The 18,704-nt window shown below is 59.1% G+C and overlaps 1 protein-coding gene across 1 annotated transcript in view; it reads left to right on the forward strand.

Moving 5' to 3' along the window:
• LOC122377591 (F-box only protein 21-like) overlaps window positions 1–18,704 on the forward strand; it is a 29,894-nt gene that overhangs the window by 2,201 nt on the left and 8,989 nt on the right. Inside the window, exons 4-10 of the mRNA XM_043357846.1 lie at window positions 182–416; window positions 2,626–2,765; window positions 3,198–3,333; window positions 5,450–5,641; window positions 6,255–6,377; window positions 6,847–6,975; window positions 11,990–12,092. Of these exons, the coding sequence (XP_043213781.1) occupies window positions 182–416; window positions 2,626–2,765; window positions 3,198–3,333; window positions 5,450–5,641; window positions 6,255–6,377; window positions 6,847–6,975; window positions 11,990–12,092 (1,058 nt within the window). The remainder of the gene's footprint in view (window positions 1–181; window positions 417–2,625; window positions 2,766–3,197; window positions 3,334–5,449; window positions 5,642–6,254; window positions 6,378–6,846; window positions 6,976–11,989; window positions 12,093–18,704) is intronic.

An 18,704-nucleotide genomic window follows, 5' to 3' on the forward strand; every position in this document is an offset into this window, starting at 1 on the left:
CTAGCAAACTGCGTGACTACCGAATAACTGATTAATTGTAATAGTATAGTGCAGATTCGAGGGAGGTTAGGCCAGACTACCGCATTCGGTACTAGCCCATTAACGGCAATCTGTGGTCCCCCGTCATACGAGCCCCTCCCGTAGCACCGACTAACACCCGCCCGGGCCGCGTCTGCGACAGCCACTACCAGCACATCGCGGCGCTGTGTCTGCGGCAACTGCGCGCGGCGGCGCCGCACCACCCGGCCGCCGCCTGGGCGCGCTGCAAGGCCGACCCGTTCGGTCAGACGCTGTGGAGCGAGGCCGACGTGTTGGTCGTGCTCGACGCCGTCAACGCCGTACTCTACGACCAGCTGGACCTACTGGGCGACCAGGACGGCCGGCCGCGCACCGGATACGCCGCCGTGGCACACCAGGTCGGTATCGGTATCGGGCGATCAGGTGGGTGGCCTCGGGAATGTTGACGTGCTCTGAGAGTCGCTGCATGAACTTGCGGAACAGGGGCACCAGCGCGCCGTCCCGGTGCAGGTCTCGGTATCGGAGTCGGCACATAGGTAGCGCGGGGCTCGGTGGGACGATCGCTATGAAAGATGCTTGTTAGTGAAGAACTATCAGTGCTATTTCCCTTGCATGGATGATCGACACCTGGGGCGTTCCACGACAAATCGACAAATAAAAAATTAAATTTGCACCCTCATATTTTATTCTTCGTTGAAAACTGGTGTAAGGGGTTGTGATGGGCGGGGAAGCCAGCTGTGGCAAGGATTTTTTTCTTCGAACAACGGTTTCCGAGATATAGCCTCGGGCAATTCCTGGAGTTCGCGCTGCAGCCCTATGTTTGGCGGCCTATAACTCAGAAACTATTGGTTTTTACGATAAAAACTTTATATGGTTCAACTCACAATCAACCAACAAACATTTTGGCTATCTCGAATTTTCAATTTTTGAAAATTTTGATCACGTGACCTTTTGTCCTATTTTTCGAAGAGTGACCTTGGTATTTTCCCCACTGAAAGTTGCAATTTTGTCTGATGACGATTAAAGCCTTATCGATTGTCATTCATATGCGATAATAAAAAAGTGGTTATCGCCCTGCGTTGACCTCAGGTCAGGTCATTTTTATGACCTGTCCATTATTATGAGCGGGACCGACAGCGAGATCTCGAGAATAAAGCAAGATAGCGACAAGCGGTAAACGGTTAAGGGTACACACGGATAAGTTCTATAACTTTTACTAAGGTCATTTTCAGGTCAGGTCAAAGCTGACGTCACAGGAGCTAAAAGGAAGTCAAAATAGCGGCACTATACATATATATGAAGTTTTTCTCGAATAACTTTCAAGGTATCCCAGCTAGGAACAAACTAATAGCACCATCGTGATCCTCTCGTCGATCCGCATCGAAACATATGTATGTTGACCTCGAAAGGTCGAAAGGTCAAAAGTTGACCTTAGATCACGTGACCTAAGGTCAACTTTTGACCTTTCGACCTTTCGAGGTCAACATACATATGTTTCGATGCGGATCGACGAGAGGATCACGATGGTGCTATTAGTTTGTTCCTAGCTGGCATACCTTGAAAGTTATTCGAAAAAAACTTCATATATATGTATAGTGCCGCTATTTTGACTTCCTTTTAGCTCCTGTGACGTCATCTTTGACCTGACCTGAACATGACTTTAATAAAAGTTATAGACCTTATCCGTGTATACCCTTTACCGTTTACCGCTTGTCGCCATCTTGCTTTATTCTCGAGATCTCGCTGTCGCTCCCGCTCGTAATAATGGACAGGTCATAAAAATGACCTGACCTGAGGTTAACGCAGGGCGATAACCACTTATTTTATTATCGCATATGAATGACAATTGATAAGGCTTTAATCGTCATCAGACAAAATTGCAACTTTCGGTGGGGAAAATATCAAGGTCACTCTTCGAAAAATAGGACAAAAGGTCACGTGATCAAAATTTTCAAAAATTGAAAATCCGAGATAGCCAAAATGTTTGTTGGTTGATTGTGAGTTGAAACATATGAAGTTTTTATCGTAAAAAATAATAGTTTCTGAGTTATAGGCCGCCAAACACAGGGCTGCAGCGCGAACTCCAAGAATTGCCCGAGGCTATATCTCGGAAACCGTTGTTCGAAGAAAAAAATCCTTGCCACAGCTGGCTTCCCCGCCCATCACAACTCATTAGACCAATTTTAAGCAAAAAATAAAATATGAGGGTGCAGGGCACTTGTCGATTTGTCGTGGAACGCCCCACCTATAAGAATCGCGTTGAGAGCAGCAGTAAGTTGACGAAACTCGTCGCTGTGTCGCAGTGGCGCTTGTTCCGTGCCTGATGTGTTGTCAGTCACCCGGACCCCCTCCCACCTTCCCACCGACCCGTCGGACCGGAGACCTGCCACTGAATATACCGGTCGCTGTCGGCAGCCGTTCGGCGGTGTGAACTGACTGACTGAGATGTCTCTGTCTCGGCAGCTGTTCGGCGGTGTTGACTGACTGACTGCTGTCTCTGTCTCGGCAGCTGTCCGGCGGTGTGGACTGACTGACTGCTGTCTCGGTGTCGGCAGCTCAAGCTGTACTGCGGTGTAGACTGACTGACTGATGTCTCTGTCTCTGCAGCTATTCTGCGGCGTGGACGCCGGCGACGTGAACCCGCGGGCGCTGCTCTCGGCACTGTACGCCACCGTGGCCGGTCTGCTCGGCGTCAACATGTTCCCCGTCCGGTTCCCCGGCAACAGCCTGCTCCGCTGGCAGACCAGGTCGGTGGACGGGCGGGGGACTGGTGGGCGGGCTGTGCACGGGCGGGTACAGCTGTGGACGTGCTGGGACGGGTAGACGGGCGGGGGCAGCAGACTGTGTGCTCGGAAGGAGACGGGTGGCGGATGGGACAGTGGTAGTAGGCGGTATGGACGTGAGCCTAATTCGTTGGACTGTCCGGTGAAGTTATGACTGTCGTGAGAGATGGCGACTGGCTTTTAACTTGGCTTTAGTTAGATTGGAGAAATCGGAGCTCACAGGACATGAGGCCGCAACTGCAGTTTTACAATAGTGCAATCACATGTATGAGTCAGTCTAACACAAGCCAAGTATAGTCTGTGTAATCTGTACCAGTCTCTGTGTCTCCATGTATTGGGGAGGTGTGCCAGTAGCCTGTCCCGGTGGTGACGCCCGCTGTCCGTCCGCTCGCACAGGGACGGCTCCGACAGTCTGTTTGTGTCGGTGATGCGCGCCGGCCTGCGTCAGACCCGGGACGAGATCATGGCCAACCCGTACCTGCGCATCAGGAACGTGGGCCACGAGTCGTTCGAGCCCATCCCGCGACACGAGGTGAGCTGCCGGGCCGAGCGAGACGGCGCCCGCTGCGGCCGGTCGCCTATACAGTGGAGATCGGAGGGGGACGTAGCTGGCTAGCCCGGTGGCAGGCTGAGGGGAGCTGCTCGGCCCCGTGGTCGGACTATAGGGGGCTCTTAATGCTGCCCCGCCTCTTTTGGAAGGAAGCTTTTGCTGCTTTATCAACGGTTCGTCATTTAAAAAAAAAAATGATAATGGCATACATGCTGGTGTGGTATGGATATTGGATAAGGCTGATACTGTTAGTGATGCGGTCCGCTTAAAAATACCTATTGTTGATTTTGCCACCATGTTAACGTCATTTTGAACCCGGGACATTGTTCTAACACCAATGCCAAAAGTACCTAACTCTTATGATACCTTCTGTCTGTTCTGGTAGTAGTCGATAAAATATCAGCTCGTACCTCGATTTGCGCTGTAACCATGTCTGTCCGACCGGCCTGGTTTGTCTGTGCCATCACTCCCTCCCCTGTGAACTTTTCTGTATAACCCTCAGACCCTTTGTAACCCCCGGACCCTGTGTAACCGCGGGTTCTGTCAGCTGCTGAACCGTCTGGTGGTGGGGATCATGGCCGGCCACCGGACCGCCCCTGTGTAGCCCCTAGACTCTGTGTAACAGCTGCTGAACTGCATGGTGGTGGGGATCATGGCCGGCCACCGGACCGCCCCTGTGTAGCCCCTAGACTCTGTGTAACATCGGACCGCCCCTGTGTAGCCCCTAGACTCTGTGTAACAGCTGCTGAACCGTCTGGTGGTGGGGATCATGGCCGGCCACCGGACCCCCCCTGTGTAGCCCCTAGACCGCCCCTGTGTAACCCCTGGACCCTGTGTAACCCCCGGACCCTGTGTAACACCGGACCGTCCCTGTGTAACAGCTGCTGAACCGTCTGGTGGTGGGTATCATGGCCGGCCACCGGACCGCCCCTGTGTAACCCCTGGACCGCCCCTGTGTAACCCCCGGACCGTCCCTGTGTAACCCCCGGACCGTCCCTGTGTAACAGCTGCTGAACCGTCTGGTGGTGGGGATCATGGCCGGCCACCGGACCGTCCCTGTGTAACCCCTGGACCCTGTGTAACAGCTGCTGAACCGTCTGGTGGTGGGGATCATGGCCGGCCACCGGACCGCCCCTGTGTAGCCCCTAGACTCTGTGTAACATCGGACCGCCCCTGTGTAGCCCCTAGACTCTGTGTAACAGCTGCTGAACCGTCTGGTGGTGGGGATCATGGCCGGCCACCGGACCCCCCCTGTGTAGCCCCCGGACCCTGTGTAACCCCCGGACCGTCCCTGTGTAACAGCTGCTGAACCGCCTGGTGGTGGGGATCATGGCCGGCCACCGGACCGCCCCTGTGTAACCCCCGGACCGCCCCTGTGTAACAGCTGCTGAACCGTCTGGTGGTGGGGATCATGGCCGGCCACCGGACCCCCCCCTGTGTAGCCCCCGGACCCTGTGTAACCCCCGGACCGCCCCTGTGTAACAGCTGCTGAACCGTCTGGTGGTGGGGATCATGGCCGGCCACCGGACCGCCCCTGTGTAACCCCGGACCGCCCCTGTGTATCAGCTGCTGAACCGTCTGGTGGTGGGGATCATGGCCGGCCACCGGACCGCCCCTGTGTAACCCCCGGACCGCCCCTGTGTAACAGCTGCTGAACCGTCTGGTGGTGGGGATCATGGCCGGCCACCGGACCGCCCCTGTGTAACCCCGGACCGTCCCTGTGTAACAGCTGCTGAACCGTCTGGTGGTGGGGATCATGGCCGGCCACCGGACCGCCCCTGTGTAACCCCGGCCCCTGTGTAACCCCCGGACCGTCCCTGTGTAACAGCTGCTGAACCGTCTGGTGGTGGGGATCATGGCCGGCCACCGGACCGCCCCTGTGTAACCCCCGGACCGCCCCTGTGTAACCCCTGGACCCTGTGTAACCCCCGGACCGTCCCTGTGTAACCCCCGGACCGCCCCTGTGTAACCCCCGGACCGTCCCTGTGTAACAGCTGCTGAACCGTCTGGTGGTGGGGATCATGGCCGGCCACCGGACCGCCCCTGTGTAACCCCCGGACCGTCCCTGTGTAACCCCCGGACCGTCCCTGTGTAACAGCTGCTGAACCGCCTGGTGGTGGGGATCATGGCCGGCCACCGGACCGCCCACCTCACCGACGCCGACCTGCTGTCACTGAACGCACTGGCCGTCTGGTCCGAGACCGACTGCCGGCTCGGCTTCCCGCTGCTGCACGAGCTTTCGGAGGTGTTCGGCGGCATCCGGCCCATGTACATTCACGACCTCACTCAGGTGGGTACAACTTACCTACATCCACGACCTCACCCAGGTGGGTACATCCACGACCTCGCGCAAGTGGGTACAACTTACCTAGATCCACGACCTCACGCGGGTGGGTACATTACCCACAACATTTTTCAGGTGGTCAGCTGTGCAGTGTGCAGCTGCCGTCCTGGCAGCAGACGTGCGATTTTGCTACCGCAGAATCGCAGACACCAATTTGACTAATAATTTGACTGGGGCTATCACCCCAGGCTCCCAGTCATGCAGAGCGATCGTCGTCACGTAAACCTTTCCAATGTTCATTCTAGAATGTGTGGATCGATTGGTGTCTGAGAATGTCCTTTATGGGTGATATATACTTACTCCCTTGCCAGCCCACCCTCTGCCTGTTTCGTGCGGCACTGCTAGAAGGCTTTACACCAAACTCGAACGATATTCTGCCTCGCGACAGTGAGACGCATTGATCGGTTTATCCCGACTATTGCTGCTAGTCTGTGAGTGAGTTGGTGTGTGTCGGTTTGGCGACTGACCGCGGCACCGCCAGCTGCCGTGTGATTCCGCGTGTCGATTTGACCGGTGGATGGCGTTAGCCTGTTTGACCGATGTGTACCGCCGCTGTCAGGAGTTTCTGGAGCAGCACGACGGCACGCTATCGGAGGAGGAGCGGGAGGGACTGCGTGACTCCAAGGAGCTCATGAAGCAGCGCTACGAACAGATCCTGCAGGAGCTCCGTAGACACAAGGAGGTGAGCGGACACCCAGACGACTACAGCAGTCCCGGACTGTCGGGGACCAGTCAGTTCTATTACACCGAGTACAATTAGTGCTACAGCGATCAATTTCAGAATTTGATTGCCTATGGGTTTCCAGCTTTGTCGACGTCCTTAGACACGTTCTATTTTCTCCCGTGAGTTGCCTTTGCTCGTGCTGCTGGCCATACTATAAGGCTGTGCTGATTAACTGCTGTTCATTTGTCGTTAAATCGGCCATGGTGGTGTCACATATGAACAGAACTCAGCATCTGCGCGCCGGTCTGACCTCGATGTTCCATGTTACCCGAGCCCTGTGCTTGACCTCTGCGCTTCGTCGTGCAGGTGGTGTGTCTGTCCCGCTCTTAGGTCTGTCCTATGGATGGTGTGTCTGCGCCGTTCTTACCTCCCCCGCCCCATCCATAGATGGTCTGTCTGTGGTCTGACCTCTGCCCCCGTTCCACAGGTGGTGTGCCTGCGCCGCAACGCGGCGCCGGTGCAGCGGCGGTTCCGTGTGGGCGACATAGTGCGCCACCGGCGCTACCACTACCACGCCGTGGTGGCCGGCTGGACCGAGCGGTGTGACGCCACAGAGGTGGGTTCACAGAGGCTGCACTACTGTATATAGACCGAGCGCTGCGACGCCACAGAGGTGGGTTCACAGAGCGTCACAGAGATGGGTTCACTGAGCGCCACTGAGGTAGGCTCGCTCAGCGCCACAGTTGTTGGTTCACTGGGCGCTACCATAGACCGAGCCGAGAGCGGTGTGACGCCACAGAGGTGGGTTCGCTCAGCGCCACAGAGATGGGTTCACTGAGCGCTGCAGAGGTGGGTTTAACAGGCGCTACTATAGACCGAGAGCGGGCTGACGCCACATACAGGGTGTCCCATAAGTTCGTTCTCACCTAAATTTTACGTTTTTAGGCTCTCTTGCTTAAAGGCACGCTGAAATTGGTTCGTAACTGAGCTTACGTGGTTGCCATGGCTGGTAGAAATATGCTCCACAGTAGCTAATTTCTGTAGACAAAATAGTTTTTGCTATAGAGCCCGCTTCCTACAGAGACGGCTAACGCCGCAACATAGAGGTCTCCGATACGGGTACGTCTCAGTATTTAGTCAGCACGTGACCATTCGCGACGATTGAGGGTGATTGAGGCCTACCAGTCTGTAGCCAATGTCCATCGCTAACTGGACGCACAGTCAGCAAGTGACACCGATGATTTGTCGGGAGTCAGTCACTGCAAGTTTATCCTCTTTCCAGTCAGCCCTCAGGAGTGAGCCAAGTGGCCAAAACTGTGTGGCGCCAAAGTGGCCATCAAAAAGGTCAAAGGGTTACAAAGTTTGTAAGCAGACTTTTCAGGATGGATTACCAGCTGTCTAAGAGTGTTCTTTCGGGGTACATAACTCAAGGTGACTTAACCCGCGCCCCGTAGGGCTACCGGCGGACCCTACCACCCGTAGGGGGGGGGGGGCCGTTTCGGCCCCCCCCCCCTAAGATCTCGGAAAGTTACCGGCCGATTTTCAAAATTCAAACGGCGTTCGATAGCCCCACCCGGGAACTACCTTGTGACCAAATTTCATTGACCTAGGTCAAACCGATGACGTCACAGGTCAGGTCAAAGGTCAGATTTTCACCGTTCACAGGCATTTCAAGAAATGTGTTGTGCAATCGAGTTAATTGGTAATTTATTGAAAACCATCGATGGTACATTGTTCGTCAAACACATACTTTGCTATCTGAGGTCACTGATACCAGGTCAGGTCACAGCAAGATCAGGTCACCGGGGTCACAATATGAAAGTGTCGTGTGATACATGTTTTATGGTCCATTTTACATGACAAATGCGATTATGTGGGTTAGGCAGCCTTTGGGGCCAGCCTAGGTCACGTTTTGGTGAAGGTCAGGTCAAGGTCAGGTCAAATAAGGGCAAATTTCAAAGTTGATATTTTTGCATAAAATGGGTATCGATTCGATGCAGTTCGTCACGGGGAGTCTAATGGTGGTCTTTGTTTTGCTCTACAAGGTCTAGAACTGCCAAAAATTGAGTTTGAAAATTTGACGTCATCAATTTTGAACAGTTTTTTCGCTATAACTTGGCCAAAAAACGAGGTATCGATCTGAAATTCGGTATGTAGATAGAAGACGGTAGGTACTATCACATATATTCCGGTTTTTTTGAAACTCAAAAAACGTTTTGGATTTTTTGGCTAATATATCCAAAAAAATGTTTTTTTGATTTTTCGGGTTCAAAACTCAGAAAATTTCAAAAATCCGAGATAGCAGTTTTGTGGCCCTGTCAATTCTACACCTTTTATGTTTTGATCATTTTTCTGTATCTTCAAAGCTGTAGGCCTGACAGGTCTTCTCGCGAAGGTCTTTTTTCGGTCGAAAATGACAGAACATGACGTCATTCTGACGTCATTTGTGGCCAACCTATCATAGCCTCTGGAAAAATTTTTGGTCACAATGTGTAAAATTGATGCCCGGTGGGGTCCTGAAAGTTTGGTGGCGATATCTGAAGCGGTTTAGGAGATATCGACCGAAAAGGACAGGGGGGGGGCCGTTTCGGCCCCCCCCCTACGGGGCGCGGGTTAAGCTTTGCTTACCGGAGGACTCAAAACAGTCAAAAACGTCTTAAAATGGCCAAACATGAGTTTCGTTATGCCTGAGGCTAAACAAAACAGATGGCTGATGACATCAACTAGGTCATCAGGACTAACTAGTCCACGTTCGAAAGGAAACACCCGTCCAAACCCGAAAACAACCCCATAAGGGCGAAGGAGGAGGCCTCCGTTTCGTCCCGTTATGTTCCTATGCAAAAGGTCAGGGTCACTGTGTTGTGGGATTATAGGCGTTCTGGAGTTGACCAAGTTGCAAGTGGCAACCCAGAAACAGTTTTGGGAAGCAGAATGCTTTTCCAAGAACATCTAGGAGGAGTTTCAGCCCTCAAGCTGAACTCGAACCGCGAGTATGAACATATTTATAGAGGAGAAAATGGCATCCGGGAGGTCGTAGGCCCATCTTCAGGCAAGACAGTGCATCAGTGCACAGGTCAAGCAAAGCTTAAAAGCGGTGCAAGGAGACTGTGACAGGCATTTGTGGCAAGATCACATGCCAGGCACCTCATTGGATCAAAATTTCATAAAAATTTGTTGGTTATGCTGAAATTGAGGCTCGTCGAAGCGTAGCGCTGTTCCAGCCTCGAGGAGCTCACGGCGCATGTCAAGTCAGTCTGGGTTAACTTTAAGCCTACTATGCAGCCAAACATGCCGGTTGGCATGCTGCAGCATGTATTCATGTGTTTGCCTATTAAATGAGGAGCCTATTGAGGGGTCATAAATATATTAAAACGCAATGTACTCTGTTTCACATGCAAACATAATGTGAGAACGAACTTATGGGACACCCTGTAGGTGGGTACCGACCCGGGCAGATTGGTCACTCAGTGTGCGCATCATTCACGGATATCTGACTACTACATAGATTTGTGACAGTTATTGTATTTACAATTTTGTTTGTCTCCTTCAGTTGACGCTCTACTCGGAAATAGTTATTTTCCGCTGATAGCATTATGTACAGCACGAACCATTTCTGTAACGAGTCAGTGGACTAAAACACGTCTCTGGCCGGTAAGAGGCCACGACCCCGTCCGCGGGGTCGGTGACCTTCTCTCCCGCATTATTATGGGTACGTAACGTGCCGCAGTGTGCAGTGTACAGTGTACACGGCACCCGGCTGAGTCTGATCAATGGCTCGACATTGAGATGCCGTGGACAGACTCATCTCCGTCTTGTGGACGATGCCAATGTCCGCCTGCCCTGGCCGCAGACTGATTTTTCGTCTCTTTCCCCTGGTTTATAATGCTGTTTTATTTACGAGCGTATCCAGTGAGCTGGTGAATTAGTACGGCGCCGGGTAGACTGGTCGCTTTATGGACCTGTCCTATTCACGGAAGCGGGGTGGTGGGTACCCATGTGTCGCCGGATGATGCGCCCGTTTTATGGACCCGCCTGGTTGGCAGGGGAGGAGTTTGCGTCCTTGGATTGGCTGATCACTTTATGACCTTTCCACTTTATTGGGGATGGACTGGGTGTGCGTCATCGGACGCTGGGTGCGATTTACGAACGCGTCTAGTTGACTAAAGTGCAGTCATATACCGCCGGATAGACCTTGTTTTATGGTCCTGCCGAGTTTACGGGGAGGGGTGCGCTTCGCCAGCTGATGGGGCGTTCGTTTTGCGGATCTGCCCGTTGTCTCTGGGAGGTTTACCGCCGGCCAGTGGTGTTACCATGTCAGCAGAGGATAAACTCTGACACTTTTCTGTATCCCGTAATTAAGGACGGCGCAGTAGTTGAGCCAGCGTTGCCCAATCAAGCGCACAAATGGAATGAGCTGGCAAATAATAGTGAGCGCTAAGTTTGATTGCTACCATACATTCCCGTGTTCATTGCATCCTTTGTCCTTTGCCGTTAATTGTGTGGCGTATCGGTGCTCCGTGGGTAGTAAACCCTGTTCCTCCAACGCGCTCTCCAAATACAGAATCGTTGCATTGACTATTCTTTACTTCTTGCAATATTTTGGTAACCAATAATGGTTTTTCACTTTAGGAGTTTAGACTTTACTTTGGAGGCCTCTTTACGCCGCAGCTGTTAAGGCATGATCCAGTTTCGAGCCGGATCCTGCGATATCGGGACATGCAAGGTCCATTTGTCTCTTGCCAAAAAAAAAGAACTGTCCGCTGTGCACCCCTGCTGCGTGCCGTTCCTCTCCTAGGCCTCTCGCTGTTTTAACCTGTCGCTGCCAGGGCTGGATCAAGCAGATGACCGACGTGGACCGCCATGTATGTTATGTTCCCCAGGCCTCTCACTGTGTTATCCTGTTGCTCCCAGGGCTGGATCGAGCAGATGGGCGTGGACCGGTGTGTGCATTATGTCCCCAGACCTCTAGCTGTATGCACCTGTCGCTGCAGGGCTGGATCGAGCAGATGGGCGTGGACCGGTGTGTGCATTATGTCCCCAGACCTCTAGCTGTATGCACCTGTCGCTGCAGGGCTGGATCGAGCAGATGGGCGTGGACCGGTGTGTGCATTATGTCCCTAGACCTCTCAGTGTGTTATCCGTCGCTGCAGGGCTGGATCGAGCAGATGGGCGTGGACCGGTGTGTGCATTATGTCCCTAGACCTCTCAGTGTGTTATCCGTCGCTGCAGGGCTGGATCGAGCAGATGGGCGTGGACCGGTGTGTGCATTATGTCCCCAGACCTCTAGCTGTATGCACCTGTCGCTGCAGGGCTGGATCGAGCAGATGGGCGTGGACCGGTGTGTGCATTATGTCCCTAGACCTCTCAGTGTGTTATCCGTCGCTGCAGGGCTGGATCGAACAGATGGGCGTGGACCGGTGTGTGTATTATGTCCCCAGACCTCTCACCGTGTTATCCGTCGCTTCCAGGGCTGGATCGAGCAGATGGGCGTGGACCGGTGTGTGTATTATGTCCCCAGACCTCTAACTGTGTGTTATCCGTCGCTGCAGGGCTGGATCGAACAGATGGGCGTGGACCGGTGTGTGTATTATGTCCCCAGACCTCTAACTGTGTTATCCTGTTGCTCCCAGGGCTGGATCGAGCAGATGGGCGTGGACCGGCTGCCGCTGGGCCGGCACCAGCCCTTCTTCAACGTGCTGGCCGAGGACCGTACCACGCGCTACGCCGCCGACGGTAGGTGCCGGACCCGGTGGGGCCGGCGCGCGGGGTCTGCTCCGCCGGGTGTGTCCCATCCCCTGGCCGGGTCCTATCCCCTGCCTGTATCCTCTCTCTCGTAAAAGATCGCGCTAACATGTGCTACTCTTCAACCCAACCTAAAAATGCATCGCTCTCTGCTTCAAACTTTTCCGTTTCTGCTCATTCGTAACCACTACTGTCATTTAGCAGTCACTTCTACCCATAACTTAGCGCTATTCAGTCTGATATCGTGTATGTAGCACCGTGGGAGCATTCACACCTCCACCTGAGCAACTTTGAGTCGTATATTTATTGGTGGCTCCGCTGCAACAGTGCGCGGGCAGTCACACGCAGGACCGAGTACCATTCAGTGGTATATTTCCCGGACGGAGTGTCGGTGTGACAGCTGTAACACTGCAGAGGCACTCACAATACACACGCCGCTCCGAGAACCCCTCAGCACTGGGCCGTATCGGCCAGGCGGCCGCCGCCGACCGCGGCTCAGGCGGGCGGAAAGACGGCGGTCGCGGGTCAGCAGACCCGTGCATAAACTCTGAGAGGGATGGGCGCCGTCACGCGCTCACACACACATCACAGCAGTGAGCGGCCGGTCGGCCCGTGACGCACAGTGCCAACACTGGGCGGAGCTGGCGGGCGGTCGTGGCAGGGTCATTGCACGTGACGTCAGCACCGCCGACGGACGAGGCTGAAGAAACAGAAACGGAGAAGTGTGCGGTATTGTTAGTCTTCCCTTAATCAAAATAATGGTTATGGGTGACGCCTCTACATTAAAACTACCAAGGCATTATTGGCTATATACGTCACGGCAAGCTTGTCGTAAGTCTTGGGGCATTATTTTCGGACTCACTTATATGAATCATTTCAGTCGCATTCCAGTATTGTTTTTCGTTGTCACAGCAGTCTGGTTTCGGGATACAATACCCGATTGGCTTTTGGAATGCTCGGTGCACACTTTATCTTCGGCGAATAGACAAGCTCGGTACGTGCGTTCACGGCATTTGCACTCCGGTGTAACACAGCATATTTTCTGGCCGGGCCCGGCGCCCTGTCTCCGTGTCGGTATCCGCGCCGCTGTGGTATCGGGCGGGCTCTCAGGGGTACATCTGTGCGCCGGTACGCAGCGGGCTGTAGCGGTTGACGGCCGCCCACATGACGGCCAATCCGGCGGACAGCGCCGACTCGCCGTCCTCCAGCCGGTAGACGGGCCCTCTGATCACCTGTCCGGTGAGGTAGCAGCGCAGCAGCCGGCCATGGCCCGGCAGCTGGCAGCCGGGCACGCGCACCGCGCCGCGGTCGCCGCCGGCGGCGCGCGCCTCCTCCAGCAGCGTGTGCACGTGCTGCAGGGTGAGGCGCGGCGCGCGCTGTGACACCAGCGGCAGGCCGGCGGCCGTGTGCCGCAGCATCAGCTCGGCCACCGAGTGGTGGCCGCGCCGCAGAGCCGCCCGGCCGCCGGCGAACCCGGCCAACGCGCACAGCGACGGCAGGAAGCCCGACAGCCGGCCGGCGTGGCGGCGCGGCACGGCGGCGCACAGCTGCGCCAGCCGCAGCGCCGACTGCTGGTCCTCGGCGTCCTCCGACAGCAGCCGCGAGTCCAGCAGCGTCAGCGCCAGCGCCAGCGCCGCCTCCAGCTGGCCGGACAGCAGCAGCAGCGTCACCTGCTCCTCGTCCTCGGCGCCGCCGGCCTCGGCGCGCGACTGCGCTCGGGCCCGGCACTCGGCCGCGCTGCCGAAGCCGGCCAGCCGGAACGCCTGCTCGGCGCGCGCCTCGTCTCCGGTGGCGGCAATGGCCAGCTCTCGCAGTCCCTGCTGCCGCTCGGCGGGGTCCTGCACGAGCTGGAGCAGCGCCACGCCCGTCGGCCAGTCGCCGTCGGCGTGGCAGCGGCGCGCCAGCCCGGTGAGCGCCTCGGTCAGCTCGGCCGACTGCGGCGGCGGCGCCGTCCCGGCCGCGGCGGCCAGCAGTCGGTACAGCAGCACGGCCAGCTCGCGCAGGTGGCCGCGCACCAGCGCGCGCACACAGCCCGGCACGTCGTCGACGGCCAGGTGGCAGCAGGCGGCCAGCACGGGCCGGCCGCGCGACAGGTGCCACTCGGACGCCTGCTCGGCGGCCTCCAGCAGCTCTGCCCTGTCGTCGGCCGGCGCCGGCGGCGGTCCGCGCTCCGGGGAGGCGGACACATCATCCTCAGCCGGCTGCGAGGGCGGGCCGCCGCGCATGGCCTGCACCATGGCGTCCTCGAGCACGGCCAGCGGCTCTCCGCGGCGCCGGTGCAGCTCGGCGGTGAGCTGCGGCCGGCCGGCGGCCAGGCTGAGCGCCACCAGGCCGTCCGAGTCCTCGGCCAGCAGCTGGGCGGCGCGCCGCTCCGCCAGCCGCCGCCAGTAGTCGAGCGACACGCCCGGCGCCAGCGCCAGCGCGCGCTCCCACTCCCCGAGCTCGAGCAGCGTGTCGCAGTGGCGGCGCAGCTCGCCGCAGCGCAGGTAGAGATCGGCGGCGGCGCGGCGCGCGGCGGCCGCTCCGCCGCCGGCGCTCAGCCGCTCGGCCGGCGGCGCGCGCTCCAGCCGCGCGGCGCGGCTGGTCAGCGCCGCCACCAGGTGGCGCTGGTGCACCACGCCGTCCGAGTACTCTGCGGACAGCTTGGCCGGGTCCGTCTCCCCCAGCTGCACGGCCACCAGGTCCCAGAGGTTCTGCGCGTCCGGGTCGGGCGTGAACAGAGCGCCGACGAGCCGCAGCCGGTCGGCGGCAGACGACCAGCGGCCGCGCAGCAGCGCCGCCGGCTCCCCGGCCAGCAGCGGCTCCTGGTGCGGCGACAGCAGACTGCTGGCCTCCGCCGGGTCGGCCAGCACCTCGGCGGCCCGCTCCGTCACCAGGGCGCGGCAGTGCAGCAGGCTGAACAGCGGCGCCAGGTCCCAGAGGCGCACCGTCGAGTCCCGCGAGCAGCTGACCAGCAGCAGCGGCCGCGCCGGGTGCAGGCTCAGACCGTACACGTCGGCCGCGTGCTCCTTGATGACGTGCAGACAGCGGCCGGCGCGCGCGTCCCACACGCGGATCGTGTAGTCCCACGAGCCGGAGACGAGCACGTGCGCCAGCGCCGGGCACCAGGCGAGGCCGCGCACGTGGCTGTGGTGGCCGCTGAGCACGCGCAGACACTCGCCGCTGTCCGTGTCCCAGACGCGCACCGTGCCGTCGTCAGAGCCGGAGGCCAGCACGTGCTCCAGCACCGGGTTCCAGCGCACCTGGAACGCGCGCTCCACGTGGCCCTTGAGCACGAGCAGCGGTGCCGACTGGTTGCGGGTGACGTCGAACACGCGCACGGCGCCGTCCTTGCAGCCGGTGGCCAGCCGCGCGGCGTCGCGCCAGGCGCAGCCGTACACGCCGGCCGGGTGCCGGTAGGTGTGCAGCAGCGTGCCGTCCAGCTGGCGCACCACGCACGTGCCGTCACCGCCAGCCGACGCCAGCCGGCGCGAGTCGACGCCGTTCCAGCTGACGCTGTACACGCAGTCGGAGCCGTGCTCGCGGAACTGTTTGACCACGCGGTGCTTCTGCAGGCTCCAGACGAGCACGCCCTCGGTGGAGGTGGCCGCCGCCAGACAGTCGAGGTCGGCCGGCGCCCACGACACAGCGTACACGATGGTACTGGCCCGGTGCTCGTCCACCGGCTGCAGGCTGCGCGCGCTCCACACCTTGATGGTGCCGTCGAACGAGCCGGTGGCCAGCCGCTCCTGGTGGCCCGGCTGGAACTGCGCGTCGAAAATGGTCTCGGTGTGGCCGGACTCCTGCAGGAACTCCCAGCGGCGCGACGTGAGACACAGCACGCCCACGCCACCGTCCCCGAACACGGCGAGCAGGCGGCCGGGCGGGGCGCCGCCGCCGCCGCCGCCGCCGCCGCCGCCGCCGCCGCCGCCGGCCGGCGCGCCGCCCTCCCCGGCCAGCAGGCGCGCGCCGTGGAAGCCGGACGCCTTGACGGCTGTGCGCTGGAGCGGCGCGGCGGCGCCGGCGCTGTACACAGACAGCACGCCGCTCTCCGTGTCGGCCGCCAGGAACACGCCGGGCGCGTTGGTGAACCAGGCCAGGTGGCAGTCGCCGCCGGTCGACGGCCGCTCGAACGCCATGATGGCCGTGAACTGGGCCGTGTCGACCAGCAGCAGGCCGGTGTGCTGCTGGCAGAGCAGCAGGTAGTCCTCGGAGAGCGGGTCCCAGGCCAGCGCCGTGACCGGCTGGTCGCGCTCGGCGTGCGGCTCGGGCAGCGGCACGTGCCGGCGCACCCGGCCGCCGTCGGTGGGCACCAGGCTGACGGTGCCGTTCCGGTGGCCGACGGCCAGTTTTCGGCGGCGCGGGTGCCAGGCCAGCTGCTGCACCTCGGCGGCAAACGGCGAGCTGCAGTCGGCGCGCAGCGGCGCCGGGCTGTCCGAGTCCAGACACCGCCAGACGAGCAGCGGCCCGCGCGCGCCGCTCACCACCAGCTGGTCGGCGTCGTGCGGGCTCCAGGCGATGAGCCGCGCCGGGGCCGGCAGCGCGGCGCGCGCCACCACGCGCTGCTCGGCCACGCTCCAGGCGCACAGCTGGCGGTCGCCGCCCGCGGTGGCCAGCAGTCCGCCCGGCAGCCAGTCCAGGCAGCTGATGAGCTTGCTGTGGCCGGTGAGGATGGAGTCGAGCCGCCAGACGCCGCGCCGGCCGCGCGACTCGCGGTACACGTACACGGACTGGGTGGCCGCGTACGCGAACCACGGCCCGGCCGCCACGCACAGGTTGGGGTTCCACGGCTGGCAGCCGGCGGCCAGCAGCCGCAGCTGGCGCACCGGCTCCATGGCGCCAGCACCGTCACCGACACCGGCGTGAGTCGTCACCGATACCGACGTGAGCCGACGCTGTTACTGACACGATTTCGGCGTGAGCTGTCACCGACACCGGTACTGACTCTAGCGTGAGCCGTCAGTGTCAGTGGCGTGAGGTGACACTATCAGCGGCGTGAGGCGACACCGATGTGAACCGACTCAGACACCGGCGTGAGCTGACACCTCGACTGTCGCCGGTCGTCACGTCGACTGTCGCTGGTCGTCACCGACCGGCGCGGCGGCTGCCATCGATTCCTCAGGTCGATGGGGGTCCCGCGCCGCCCCGACCCCGCCCTCGGCCGCCTTACCGGCCCACCCGGTCAGGTCAATACGCCAGTACCGGGCGCCAGTGCAGGTACGGCCACTGTCGCCCCCACCTCCCCCTCCCCCACCTCACAAAGTTCCGCTCAAAGCCGCACAAAGTTTCTGCTTTCTCGCCGCGCTGGGAACAACTTACCCGTATCGCGTCAGCCGTCAGCCCGCATAAAGATGCGTCATGATGCGGCACCGGGCGTGTGGTGGGCGCGATGACTCAGGACCGGGCGCCGCCGGGCGCCGGCAGCCGGTGTGCGGCGCCGTTCGTATGGGACTGAGCACGGACATGTGTATACCGCGGTCTATGATCGGAGCTACACGCCGGCTGAGTCCGCGCGGGAACGCTCGGATGGGACCGCGATACAGCGCTGCTCCGATCGGTCCGTATCAGGGTGCCGCTCCGTCCGAGTTAGACGCCGTGTCGACCGGCGACAGAAGTTGTTTTCCACGGTCCATGTTGAGAGCCGTCCCGCTGGGAACGTCTTCGTGACGTTCCTCGGGTCGATGGCGGGTGCGTGGGAGCGTGCAGCCGTGCGGCCAGATGTTTCCAGTGTTGTTTACAGCGTTGTTTCCAGTGCTGCTCCGTTTTGGTGAATGTCCAATGTTTTCAGGCTGAAAGGTGGCTGATTGTGCGTGCTGGGACTGTTACCGTGGCACCTGACGTGTTGGCCTCCGTGCGGCTATCCTCGTTTTAAGTGTATGAGCGATAATGCAGAGCGATAGCCGCCGCCGGTGGGGCCATTATAATTTCCGGGCATTAACGGCCGAGTCCGGTCCGGAGCTATCGACCGGCCCGGCGCACCGTGCACTCCCCGAACGACTGAACGCTGTACGACGGGGCACTGGTCGGCAGGGCACTGTACGGCTGGACACTGTACGACTGAACGCTGTACGACGGGGCACTGGTCGGCTGAATGCTGTACGACAGGGCACTGGTCGGCGGGACACTGTACGGCAGGACACTGTATGACTGAACCAGGGGCGTAGGCAGGGGGGGGGGCCACTGGGCCATGGCCCCCCCCCCTTGGGCGTCGAAGGCGCCCTTTGCGATTGGAGGGCGCCGAAGGCGCCCTCCAATCGCAAATGCAATTGTGATATAATCGAATCGAAAAACAATCGCGACTGGAGGGCGCCCTCCAATCGCGAATGTGTTTACAGGGAAAATACGGATGGAGGGCGCCCTCGGAGGACGCCCATTCCAAATACGCCCTCCAAATACGGTTGGAGGGCTCCCTCGGGCGCCCTCCAACCACATTTGTAGGCTGTAGCTCTCTAAGCGTAACGGTGGTCGCCTATGTAAGCCGCTGTCCTGTAAATAAGCGCCCTCTCACCCGAAGGCGCCCTCCTGTAGGTCGCCACCCTGCTACACATTGCCGCCCTTCTGCTGATCGGCGTCCTCATAATTATTGGCGCTCTCCTACCTATTGAGCCCTCATGTGAAATTTTG

This window comes from Amphibalanus amphitrite, unplaced genomic scaffold, assembly GCF_019059575.1.
Source record: "Amphibalanus amphitrite isolate SeventyFive unplaced genomic scaffold, NRLGWU_Aamphi_draft 000000F_arrow, whole genome shotgun sequence".
In the NCBI taxonomy this organism is placed as follows: domain Eukaryota; kingdom Metazoa; phylum Arthropoda; class Thecostraca; order Balanomorpha; family Balanidae; genus Amphibalanus; species Amphibalanus amphitrite.